This window comes from Seriola lalandi, unplaced genomic scaffold, assembly GCF_002814215.2.
Source record: "Seriola lalandi dorsalis isolate HSWRI2012SDOR001 ecotype SW California unplaced genomic scaffold, Sedor1 jcf7180002054949, whole genome shotgun sequence".
NCBI lineage: Eukaryota > Metazoa > Chordata > Actinopteri > Carangiformes > Carangidae > Seriola > Seriola lalandi.
In genome coordinates, this window is record NW_019525500.1 from 782698 (window position 1) to 796526 (window position 13829).

At 40.6% G+C, this 13829-nt stretch overlaps 1 protein-coding gene across 2 annotated transcripts in view; it reads left to right on the forward strand.

Moving 5' to 3' along the window:
* Nucleotides 1-13829, forward strand: part of ddah1 (dimethylarginine dimethylaminohydrolase 1) — a 79386-nt gene that overhangs the window by 647 nt on the left and 64910 nt on the right. Inside the window, exons 1-2 of one of the 2 annotated variants that reach the window (XM_023394485.2) lie at nucleotides 5450-5566; nucleotides 5726-6052. In XM_023394485.2, coding sequence (XP_023250253.1) covers nucleotides 5759-6052 — 294 coding nt within the window. In that variant the 5' untranslated portion in view covers nucleotides 5450-5566; nucleotides 5726-5758. Of the gene's footprint in view, nucleotides 1-5449; nucleotides 5567-5725; nucleotides 6053-13829 lie in introns of those variants that run through there. The other variant, XM_023394484.2, reaches the window with a different exon arrangement.

A 13829-nucleotide genomic window follows, 5' to 3' on the forward strand; every position in this document is an offset into this window, starting at 1 on the left:
CATGATATGAAGAATGACCAATATCCACATGTCAGTAAGCAGAACAGAACAGGTCATATTTATACGATTACGTTGTTGATTCATATAGCCTGTTGCTTGTGTACGTGTGAATAGGAGGTGTGACCCTGTGTGTGTTTGTGTGTGTGTGCGTACAGCCTATTTGGACAGGGGGTGTGTCTGTGTGAGCACGTGTTTTTCTATCTTGTGTGTATTTTTTTTTGGCTCTGTGTGTGTTCATATGTGTGTGTGTGTGTGTGTGTGTGTGTGTGCCATATGTAAATATAAAATGTAAGATTCTGGAAGGGCACTCCATTGATTTTACGCATCAGCATCAGTTTCCTCATCAGTACTAGTCAGCCCGTGAAAACAGTTGGAAAAGATCTTCTAAAGCGCTGAAGGGAGCTTTAGGTTGAAAAAAACTTACCCCTGTTAATGTCATCATCTCTGTTTGGGTTTGGAGATGAAATATTTTTAAGAGACAGGGTGCATAACGAACTGGTTCAAGGTGATTGAAAGACATGGACCAGGCAGGGATGCTTTAACAACAACATGGTGTTGGGGGCATTATGGGAACTGTAGGATCCAGCATTTTCAGATACAAGGAACTAAAAGTCAGGATATCCCGACCATCAATTTTGATCATTCTTCTCCTAATGCCTCTCATAAGTCTCCTAACTTTGTGGAAGTGCAATACTAAATTTGCTGGAATACCCCTTTAATGTCTGTGGACTGCTTGTACAGCCGGTCTTATGTCATGTCTTGTTTGATTGTCCTCTGCTGTGTTGATCTTAAGTCTATTGTATGCGAGTGTGTGTGTATATGGCTGTTATGGCGAGGGGAAACAGTGTTGTCATTGTGCGTCAATGGAGAATAACATTCATTCCATAATTACCCATTCAGCTCAGGAAACATTCCAAAAGCTGGACATGCGTCTCCATGTTGTAATTGTCCTGGCATAATAGTTTCCATTAAGGCTGTCTGAGAACCCCCATCACACATGCATACAGTTTACACACTCCTTTGCCCCCCCCCCCAAAAAAAAAAACTTGAGGACGGGGTGTCTCTCCTTCACAGACATTATCACTGGATTATGCTCACAGCTCTGTAACATGGCTAACTGAGCAGCTTCACAGCCTCCAGCTGAGACGCTTATGCGATTTCACTGTTGACTAAAGTTTGAGAGATTGTGTGTTGTGTTGCGGCTCAGTGTAATGGAAACCTATTGTCTGATCCCACAAGAAGCTCTCACAGCTGAAGAGACGGCGTTCTCAGGAAGTCTGTGGCGAGCAGACCTCAGCCTCCCCATTTCTGTGTAAGTGACAGATGGAACAGAACAGGACAGTCCGGCGTGTTTAGACAACAGATTTCCATTGTAATATATTCAAGATAAATGTCATCCCTGGTATGCAGTGTGTATGAGCAACATTTCCTTTCTCTGTCAGCACACAGAGCAGCAGGAAGTCTGCTGAGTTATGAGTCGTTCTCGTGTAAACCAGGGCAGAGATGAAGCCCATGATTAAAACACTAAGCCAAGTTCTGAAGATCTGAAAAGGCTGCAGGATGACAGAACTCCCTAGATCACAGATTCACATGAATTTCATTGGAACGTTTGTGGGTAGGTTTCGCTGATTGAGGCACAGTCCTGGCTGTGACCCCAAGAGTTAGATCATTTTGTCTTTGTTATCTTGATGTAATTAAACGAAAAGACCTTGAGGGAGGATCGCCGTTTCATAATCTTGTTATGAGTGAAATTTTTTCATATCCTGTATTGTGTAATTTCTCCCTTCAAGTTTATTTTGGGTTTGTGCAGTTTATGCTTAAAGTTGAAGACTGCATTTTTACTTGTGATTAGAAAATATTCTGCAAGTAGTCCACCTCTGTTCATGATCTTGTGCAAAAAACAGTCAGTACATTCCTGTTGTTTATTGCTATTGTAATGTGCAGGACATGGTTCAGTAGGGTATGTTCAGTAGGATTGTGGCCAGTGCTTAGCTACTATGTGACAGTGGTGAAGCTAAAGTCCACAACACAGGACACTCAGGCCTGTTACACAGTCCACAAACAGCATCATGAGACGGGTCTCTTGTGTACTTGTGCGGTTTATTGTGTAGTCAACATGCTGCTACAATATCACACATCAGGGAAGTGCAACAACACTATTTAAAGAAGTGTGTTGGCAAAAATGAGAAAACTGAAGTCATTAGTTGCTTGGGTGGGAACTTGACCGATTGAGGGGGAGAAGAGCAACAATACACTGCTGACGGATCAAAACTCTGATATAAAGGCTACAAAGGTCACAATGACAAATGGGCTGAAGTTCAGCCCAATTTTTTATGTTGCCTGTGCAAAATGTACTGGTACAGGATGATTAAATTATTCTGTTGATTAAGATTTAATATCTCTATTCAGATCTGATGAAACTTGCCCAAGGCATCTGAAATGCGAAACACAGAAGAACAAACTAATCCTTGTGAAATGGGATCAGTTAACATTCACATACTGTCAGCACCCCGCTGTAAAGATTAGAGGAATCTACGGGCCCTGTCAAAATATGACAAAAGAAGAGTCTCCACTTTGTCAAAAAACGTAATCAGCAGTTATGATTATGTGGAAAAATGTCTGCCATTTGTGTCTTATTCAATTGTAGGAAAGAGAGGTTCAAGGAGAAATTCTGCCTTTGATATTCTGAAACAATATCATCAATCTCTAAAATTCACTGCATTCCTGGAGTTATTGTATGATGAAGTGTTGTACCTTTTTGGTATCCGATTGCCCTCAACCTGCCTGCTCTAGCTCCGGATACTTAATGTGCAAATACATTGCTTAAAGGATAAGGCTAACCTATGTGTTAGTCTGTTGGTCTTATCCGTGGCTCTCAAACACAAACTGTCACAAACATAGAGTTTCATTTTTGAAAATAGCCTAGTAATTTCTTAAAACAGTTGGGCACTGTAGTTTTTAGCTAACTTTTCTCAAAGAGGAGTAGGTAGTGCATTTGCTTGGAGCTATTTTCAGCCAGGGATTGTTGCATATTTTGTGCATAAGTGAGTATTTACAGCAGCAGGATGGTGTATGTTGGATTGGATGTTCAAAAGAACTTATCTACCTATAGTAGATATAGCATCTGTTTCCTCTTTTGTTTCTTATTTTACTTGCTCCAAGATCCTACAAGACTTTGTTGGTGTAAGTGCACGTAAATGGCAAAACTACTAGTTTTGGATAAAGGTACATGATGATAAATGTCTGTACATCCTTTCCTCTAAATGAAACTTGTCTTGTCTGTTACTGTCGAATGCCGACAGACTCTTATCAAAATTGACATTTACTCCAAATTTTTCTTAGATAGCAGAAAAACATCTTAATCGTTTCCATCTAGAAACATCCATTTTTATCATTTCATTTCATGCCATTTCATCACATTATCTTCTGTGGTAATTAGGCTTATGAATTTTTCTGAATACCAAAAGCTAAATGTGCTCTGTGCACCTGTGTAATCAGGCATGTCTGTGTCACATTAGACGTCTACAATCTCATCATGAGTCCAATCATACCAGACAAATAAAGAGGCGCTGCTTTTGGTGCCGCAGCTGGAGCATCGTGTCTGCTTTCACTCATTTTCTTTTATAGCTGCACAATGTAACAGCCAGGTGTGCCTGAAGTATGAGGGCTTTCCTTCATCCAAAGTAACCCAAATTCCTCAGCATGGAGAGAAAAGAGAAAAGAGAGGGTCTTTTCTTGGGCCACGTCCATCCATGATGAGGAATGATGGAAAAAAAGAAGAAGCCTGGGTGGGGGCAGGTGTTAGTGTTGGGAGGAGGGTGGTGGTTGGTGATCCTGGCTGGAGTGGAAAAAGGAATGTGGGGCTCCTGGAATGTTTAGAGCAGTCGGGGATAATTGAGTGAATCTGGAACAAGAAAAGACAAACCGAGGTCCCGCGGTGGAAGAATGTGCTTCTGGGACGTCTGAAGAAACATTCCATCCATTCAGACAGCTTCACCGGGCCCAGAACCTTCCTTAGATGGCACCATAGGGAATATAACCCCCCCACCAAACACCCTTCTTCCTCCCATACACACACATACTTACACTGCTCTTCCTTTCACACTCTTCTTGCCTTACACTTCACACACTGCAGGACAAGTAGAAATTTATACTGTATATATTCTTTGCCCTTGAAGTTTGTGTACATTATTTCTTAAAGTCTGCCAAGAGTGAAGCAGATACACATGTCCTCAAGTTCAAGAACAGACATTTCTTCTTATGATCTGTCTTTATCAGTTTTTATTTGCAGCAATCGAAGTGTATTTTAATAAAGCATGGAATCCAAGCAGGGTCTATATTTGTTACTCTAATGTCTTTATGTCCTAGCTTTGGGAAGATCCAGATAAGATAGCGTCTCTTTTGTTTCTAGTAAGGTTGTCCAGGAAAGATCTCACCCTTATTCCTCAAGTCAGACATCAAAAACATCCCTCACTATGTTCATCCATTGTTTATGATCTTCCGCTTTATGACCATTTAGATTTTTACAGAGATACTGGCCACTTTTTATTACTGTTTTTTCTACATTTACATTTACTCATTAGGCGGACGCTTTTATCCAAAGTGACTTACAAGTGAGGGGCATAAAGCTTCAGTGCATTAGTGTAAGAACTCAGTTCAATAAGGGCAAGGAGATCTGGTAAAGATAGATAAAATATCTTGGGGATCTTATAACATTAAAATGTCATATATTTTCTCAACATATGTCAATCTTGATACATGATCAGATATTGTGCAAATGATTGGTGTCCATGAAATAGTTTATTTATTGTTTAATTAAATTGTGTTCTCATATTCCTAACAAATGGTTTCTTTTACACTCATTCCAGAAAGCATCCTGCATAAATCTTAAAACACAGGGGCATTTCGTAGGAATGTTACAGTGGTCCAGAAACAGTCATCGTTATAGTAGAAATGAGGCCACAACCAGCAATTATACTTTGATTAACATAAAAGAAGAGATGGAAAATGGTGAAAAATGATCAAGTGTTTCCCAACTCGCTTCAGATTTCTTGCTTTGTCTCCCCAACAGGCCAAAACCAAAATATATCCAGTTTACTATCTCACAAGACAGAAAAGCAGCAAATCCCTCAAACTGAGAGGTCAGATGTTAGATGTATCGTATTTTTACTTGAATAATGATTTTAACCATTAATCTAGTATCAAAATAGTAGATGAATAACTTAACTACTAACGCTAACTAGTTCCTTTAAATATTCCTGAAAGTAACTATGGAAAAATGAGGAAATAATATGGAATGTATAATAATAATAATAATAATAATGTGGAATATATCGTCGACTTTTTCAAGAGACTTTTAGCATGAAATAGTTTGACTTGCAGGCTCTACTTTGCAGATCCCGTGTGGAACTGATTGAGCCATAGGTTCAGTGTGTTTCTGACTGTCACTTGTTGGGCTGGACGCCTCACTGAGGGCTGACAGACTCGCAGGCTACACGTGATTGTCGGTGCGCGTCACCGAAGCGCCGTCGCTCGCCTGGAGACTGGAGCAGGGCTGACTGACACTGTATGTAGCAGGCTACTGTAAATAAAGAATAAAACCCCAGTAAACTAACGGGGAACAAATAAGCAAGCCAGGCAGCTTCGAGTTAACTAATAGTAGTTTCTCTCATTCATTCGCTGAGTTGTCTGTGAGGGTTTTTTTTTTTTGGTCCTTTTTTTCCAGATTTGAGCGTGCCAAGTGAAGGGAAAGCAAAACATGGCTGGTTTAATGGCAGGTTTTGGTCATTACACCCACGCCGTCGTCCGGGGAATCCCCGCGTCCCTGGCCAAAGAAGCGCTCCGGAGCAGCCAGTCGGAGGTGAACCTCACCAAGGCGCAGAAGGAGCACGAGGCGTACGTCGAGGTCCTGAGGACGAGGCTCGGGCTGGAGGTGGTCGAGCTCCCCGCGGACGAGTCGCTCCCGGACTGCGTGTTCGTGGAGGACGCGGCCGTGGTGTGCGGTGACACGGCGCTCATCACCAGACCCGGGGCAGAGAGCAGGAGGAGAGAGGTAGGGGTAGGGGAAGTGTCAGCATGATTCATTGTGCCAAAGATAAAACAAAAAGTTTGATGTGAAAGTGAAAGTGAGGAGGAAGGAGTCCTCCACCCCTCGTTCGCCCGGTGTGCTCACTTGGCATGCAATTAATGAACTGCAGGGGCTGCATGCAGTAATGACAAATACTAAAGTGTCTTATCTATGTGACAGTGTGTAGGCGATTATTAGCAATGGATTAAAAAAAAAAACAAAACAAACAAATAGTATTCTTTTAAAATCATGATGTCCCCTTTAAGTCTTTGAGTCAATTGATCATTAAGTCATTTAACGCTCGCTACAGCTGTGTGCTGCCTAATGAAATCTGCACAAATTTGTTAAACGTGGATTTAAGGAGGGTGCACCCTCAACTACGCCAGCATCTCTGAAAGCTGCACAAATCACCAGCTTTGCCATATGGAGATCACATTTTAACCATATTGTGCACCAGCCTATGCAAAGGGTTAAGGTGATTATGCACGAGGAGACGCCCATTTCAAAAACAACAATGTTTTTTTTTTTGTTTTTTTTTACATACAGTATCTTATGTGCTTGTGTCACACCATAGATGTTCTTATTTAAGCTGCAGTTTGAAAATGATTGACCTTTTTTTCATGTTGAACAGCCTATACATTGTACTTTTTGTGGTAATGTATGGTTATTATTGTCACTTCATATTATACGTGGCTTGTCAGTATAATTTGTGGGATGCTCCTAAAAGCATGTCAAGAGTTCTTACTTCATAACTCAAATAGTAATTGGCTGATTAAAGCAGGACAAAAAATGAAACCCAGACATGTAGTGTAGGAACTGAGAGGCTTTATGACTGCTGAAATGAATGAATTGACATTGACAGACATTTTTTTGAAAACAAAACAACAGTATGAGTACATTCAGTTGCCAAGTGAGGGTAGCTGCAGTGTAGGGTAGCCGTGAGTGTGAGAGAGAGAGAGAGAGCGCGTGCATGTGTGAATGACAATGAGGGAAACGGTAGGGCAGCTTCTGTGAAAACCCCTGTCATTTCACATCAGAGTCACTTTACTTGGCTCACTGGTGCTAATGGTCCCCAGCCTCACTGGCGGCTGGGATATTGATTGAAAAGCTTTGGTGCTGCTACCTTCAGCCACCACATTTCATCTATGCCGAACGTGTTGCAAGTTACATTTGCATGCACATGTGCACACCATCAGCATCGGCCCTCTGCCAGAACCCTTTGTCACATTTAAATTGTGAAATCTTTCACATTTCATACAGTTATAGCAACGATTTGGTTTCTTTCCCGTAGTCTGCTCATGGGAGATGTCATCTGTGATGAACGGAAAATTGCCAAACAATGAGCTACAAGCACTTAGATAACATGTTTGCAGAAACAGGCCTGTATAAATCACAGATTGCGTCCAGTGAATGCTGAGTATTTATTGACTCTGGCAAAATTATAAGTGATTCAGCTGAATTGGATACTTTCATTCAGAATGAGATAAAATTATCTGTGAAAATGACATTTAATTATCATTGCGTGAGATAAAGCGCTGTGGCCTGCTGGATGCACTGAAAAATCAAAATAATGTCTCACACTGAAGTGAGAGTTACAGCTTGTGTTGGATAGTTGGGGAACATGTAGTGGTAAGTGGTTTAAGGGTGAGAGACAAAGGGACAGTCATTTTGCTGGTAATAATGTTCATCAATACCATGATCCATATTTCTGGACTGTTTGTATTCACACACAGAGAAGAGTGCCTTTTCATAATACAATTGAATGGTTGTGTAACTGAGGAATAATGGCTGTAACCACACTCAAAATGCAGTTAAACACATTTTTATCACCATAATTATTAGAACTGTAAAACTTGAGCTTTAGATTTCTTTGTCTGGTGATGCAGGATGTACGAGTTGTATCCAAACATTGTCATTATCTCCGAAGAACCAAACATTTCCAAGTGCAAATACTTTCTCAAAAGTTTCTTCACATTCTTATCTTGCCCATTGTTAACAACAGCTGCTATGGCAACAAATATGGTGCAGCTATCTGTTCAGCTATCATGTCTTTGAACAGTCAGTTTGTTTCCTGAACCTCCCTGGTGTGTGACATAAAGTTGCAATCAAGAATATTCAACCCTTCTCACCTTGAAAGGTATCTTGATGATGTGTATGGAATTGAATGAAAATAGACAACAAGTCTCAGTAAACAGGGTAATAATATTTATTTATTTTGATAACGTAAGTTGACATAATTTTGAGTTCAACCCCCAACCACACTTGGTGGAGCATCCTTTTGCCTTGAGAACCTCTAATAAGTGATTTTGGTAAGTGCTGACAAGCTTCTGACACCTCTGTCTTGGAATCTTTGCCCACTCTTTTCATGCAAACGTTCCAGCTCATTGAGGTTTGATTGTTTCCATGTTGCTTTAAATCCCACCAAAGATTTTCCTTTTGGGATTTAAATCCAGGACATCCCAGGACTGATTCCATAACCAAGCTCTGATTGACTTGGAAGTGTGCTTGGGATCATTGTCTTGCTGGAGAGTCCAGTCAAAAGGTTGAAGTTCACCAGAGAAAGCATAAGATTGCTCCTCAGAATGGCTCGGTATTTCAGTGAATCCATGACGCCAGTCAATCGGTTAAGATTGCCCGTTCCTGCAGCAGAAAAACATCCCGACGTCATCGGCGACTCACCTCCATGCTTCACCGTAGGGATAGTATTCCTCCCGCAAACTGCCAAACAGTTAAAAGATTTGTTTGTTTTTGAACGGTGTCCCAGAGCTCTGCAGGCCTATCCAAATTCCGTCTGGCATATTCCAGTCAACCCCTCTCGTGCTTCTTGGTTTAGGAATGACTTGCATCATGGAGTGCGGCCAGTTAGTCCTTGTTTGTTTAGTGAGCTTCTTATGGTTGGCACTAACACATTTGTCCCAGCCTTCATCAGGTCATCCTTTAAGTCTTGTGCAGTAACACTGGGGTTTTTCTCCATAGTCCTGATGAGATGGTGAACATCTATGATGAAATTTTGGGCTTTCTCCCACAGCCAGGCAGGTTTCTCTGCTGTGCTGTAAATCCTGAATTTCCGTACAGTGCTCCCAATGGTGTCTTTAGGAATGTTCCAAGTCTTGGAAATCATTTTATACCCATTGTCCTTTTTGTGCAATCAAATGATCTCCTCTCTCAGCTCCTTAGTCTTCAACATGGTTGCAACACACCTTGAACACATCCGTGGGTGATGTTTATCGAAACACATCACAGCTGAAGCGAATTAAGGGTTGTTATTGAGTTCCCAGGGGTTTAATCAACTTTAGGTCATCCAGGCTCACAGTAGGTTTTAAAATCAGCAATATTATGGAGGGGTTGAGTAATTCTTTGCCTTGGCAGTATTAACAAATACAAAAATATCATTTTCTTTGCTGTATCATTCAACTGATAAAAACTTAATTTAAAGTGAAATCTGGCTCTGCAGGAAAGTTCAAAGTCATAAATCCTTACCTCCTTTGGGGGCCTGAATATTTCCGATTGCAACTGTATTACACTGCATGTCGGGAATGATTATAATGATTGTAATCTTCTAATGTTGTTGTAAGTTTAACAATAGTGCGTACACTTATAGTGTGTGAGCGATGCCTTATTATTCACCTCCGAGCAGATGGTGCTGTAATTATTCGGTGCATCTTTTTTGACCTGAAACATTATGGAAAATGGCAAACAGCAGGTTCTAGCCATTTTATCGGCCCTCTGTAGAATAAATCGTTTTGCTCATGGAGCTGGAAGTGAACTGCTATTGTGTGATCAATCACTTCCTGTAGTCTTCACGAATGCCTGTCCTGTCTGCTTTTGCTTGGACAGTTACGATTATATTGTCATGTCTGAAAGCTCTGAGGATAAGTCTAAGGTTCAGACACAGCTGTGTTGAAATAATTAACACTTCCCATTCGCTGTTGATTGAATAGCGAGGACTGACATTTCAGCAGCATTGCATCTAGACTGGGCAACATTACAACACTGCTTCCTAATGCTGTGATACCAGTTGAGTATTAGACTGAGTCGAGATAATCAAGTTTTTGTCAGGAGTCAACAAACATACTGGATGTATTTAATCCGATGAGTCTGTTTTCTGAACTAAAAGATCATTGAGAATCAGGAAATGGTTTTTCTATCTACTGCATGGTTTGACCATGGTCCTGTCTATTCTCTCTGCCCTCATTCCCGTATTTTAGGTCCTCTGAGTCTTCCATTTGTTGCTGCCAATTCACTGGCAAGCTTCTGTCGGTTTCAGTTGCAGACAGAAGGAAGAACCTGTCACTTCTTGTCATTAACATGGCCGGTTATCTGAGTGACTCTAACTTACTTATTGTAAGTCAATTTTGAGTTATACAGATATTAATATACTGTTGGGGCAAGCGAGTGATTGTCTAATCTTAAATTTGTAAAGAAAATTCAGGTCACTTTATTGTTTGCCAGGACAGTTATATGTGCTGCCAGTACACGTTCTGCTTAAAATCTTTCACTGGGATACCGTGGAGGGCAGGTGTGCAATGCTGCAAGATAATTGGTGTGGGAATTCAGAGGTGTTCTTATCTGAGTTGGGAGGAATCAATTATTATAAGTTAAAATTTTATCGTCCGTTAGATTTGTATTGAATGGAAATTGGTCTTTGGCAACACAGTAGAAACAGAGATACATAAAATACATAAAAATGATTGTTTATTGCTTTGGTCTGTTTTAAATGCTGTGGGATTTTGTTTTCTGGTCTGTTGGCGTCTTCTGTCAGATCTGCTGCTTCCAGTTCCTTTTGCTTCTGTTCCTGTAATCGCCTATAAAGTCGCACTGCAGATGAACGAGTTGGTTCACGCAACTTGATCCTTCTCCTCTGTATAGGTTGAGACCACCAATACGGGATGGAATAAGTTATTAAACTTTCTTGAAGGTTGCAGGGATCTTATCCATTAGGTTGTGGCTTAAAAGCTTTATTATTGGAGGAAATGCTTTTCTAAATGGACTGCCTTATTGTGTTCTGCAGACTGGAACATTGTCTAAAAACACTCACAACAAAGAGGCAGAGTTAATTATTCCAAAATACTAAAAATTAGTATGATAAGCTGAAACTGTTCACCAGGCTTGATGCAGAGCTGCAGATTGTCAGACAACCTTTTTTTTCTTACTTGTTGTGAACCCATTTATTCATAATGAAAAATGGCTAGGGCTGCAACTAATTATGTTTATCATCCATTAATCTGCCAATGGAAAAAATGACATTCACAACCTTTAAGATGTTCAGTTATTCATATTATTTATTCAATAGTGTCATAAACGACAAAGAAAAACAAGAAAAGTTGGAACCAGAGAATATTTGGCATTTTTGCTTAATCAATGATTAATCAATTATCAAAATAGTTGCAGATTTTCAGTTAATCAACAGAAAATGAATCGAGCAATTAACTAATCATTGCAGATCTAGAAGGAAATCTTCTTTATTTTATGCCTTAGTAACTTTAAGATAAGATGCCAAGCTTTTTCAACATTGAGAAGAAGAAGAAAATTAAATCCAGCAGCTTATTAATGTTCTAATTGAAAATGTCATAAAGTATTCATGCTGTGGCACAAAGGAAGGAAGTGGGTGCACTGCACATCTGTTGTGGATGAGTACGTGGTAGGTTTAATTGTTGCACTTGTTGTGGACTGTTTTACAGAGTGTCGTCACTGTACTCTCTAGATGCACTGACGCAGGTTTTGAATTGCTGGCACTCCTTGTGCCAATCAAAACTCACATGTTTTTGCTTGCTTACATACTTACATTGATCGTTTTTCAGCACCAGCTCAGGTGAAAGAGTTCAGATGTCTCTACAGCTTAATATTTGGGAGGGTGGAAGGGTATTGCAAAACTCAGATATTGGAGGAGTATAAAGTACCATTGTATTGCACACAGGTCAGGCGCTGTTTCCACAAAGGGCTTAGATCTAACCATTAGACAGACTTCAGATAGAAGTCTAAAATCATCTGTTCCATTAAGCTGTTGTTTCATTTTCTGCAAAAAATGATTAGCTTCTGGAATAATTCAACAATGGCAAGTGAAGAGTGTAACAGTATTAAACACTTTCAGTAGCATTACATCTCAGCTGAGTATAGCCCTGTAGCAGAGCTGAGATGCTGTGGTTTCTTGATGTGGCAGGACTTAGTGCTTCTGCTAACTTGGCACTTATTAGGATAGTTTGTTAGTGGGAAGCTGGTGAAGAATCATGTCCAAATCCTTGTCCTCGTCTGGTCCCTCCCCAGACCAAAAGTGAAAGTTAGCGGTTGTACAGGAGTTAGTGTTTCCTGACACAAGCACACGGAGCTATTGGTAATTTCTGTACAAATGTTTGTATTTAGAAGGTCAACATATCAAATGGTAGACTGAAATTCAGCTTTAAGTTTTTCCTAAAGTGAGCAGACCCACAAAACAACATCGTCATCTTATGATTCATGTATCTGGGTTTCCTCTCTGTGGCAGAGTGAAGAGCTGAACAATCACAGTCAATCAGCTGCTCTTCCACAATCAGGCAGTTAAAGGAGCAGTTCACCTAACCCAAACTCTCGCACCGAAGAGCATATCTTGTAGCAAAGCAAGTATCAAACTGAGAGAGGCAAAGCATACCATATGGAGTTTTGTGATTTGGGAGAGGTCTGTATGTGTGCCTCCATGAGCTAAAGCTACAATAAATGCTCTTTGTGCTTGCTTTTGCAAGACATTGTGGTCAGAGCAGGCGAAAGCATAAGCCTGATTTCAGGCCAAAACTACTTCCAAAATTGCACTGTGCCACCCAATCTGCATAAACACAACCTTGGCTGTGCCTTTTCTCCCACCTCAGTACAAGCAGGTTGTCTGGATGATTGAAAATGCCAAACGTCACAAAATTGGACTTGTAAGTGAGGAAAATTGCATTGCCACTGCAGCCACAGTTGCATGTTCATAGAGCCCAAAACTTCTGGAGGGAGATTTTCAAGAGAATAGCAAAGGTGTGATAGTTTTGCTTCAGCAGACATGTGGCTTTTACGTTAAAGGTGATTGCTGATTGTTGCTTCAGGAGCAGGGCAGGTATCTGCTACTAAGTCATTTCGATCAAGTTGGTGTTTTTGCACCTGTCTGTCTTACGGTGCCGATTCCATCGGACTTCATCTCTTCAATAAATATTATTTGCAGTCACGGTCTGTAGCAGATCAATGACATTTTCGCTGCATATACAACCACAACAAAGTGAAGCAACGTCACCAATATAACTCTAGATTCTCCCTCTCTTGAAACTTTGGAAAGCTCACTCAAATGTCAGCTCAGATGAATAGCTCTGACGAGATTTACAAGAGTTTAATTAGCCAAGCTGGAAGGATTTTCTGGAAGTGTTGTTGAAATTGGATGAAGTACAGCGCTTTAACATTCTGCAGCGCCCCTTTTGCAGTACCGTTGGTAAAAGCTGGACTCAACTCTCAACCCAGCAGCCATGATTTTGCTGAACTCTGATAAGCTGCTTCATATACAGTAATTTCAGCTGTCTTCCAGTAACTTCAGTTATTTGGATTTTCTCTCTCTCTCTCTTCACGTTGTGATGGCAGCCTCTCAGTCCGGCGGTGAAGTCAGACTTATTTGCCTAAAAAGAAAATCCTTTTCTGATTCTCCACTTTTCGCTTTTTACTTTTCTGCTGCTGTTGTTACTCAAGCGAAAAGGGAACTGAGCAGTGAAGTGTGATTTAGCTTTATCGACTGAGTGAACTTGAGTCTGAATTCGCCATGAGGTGA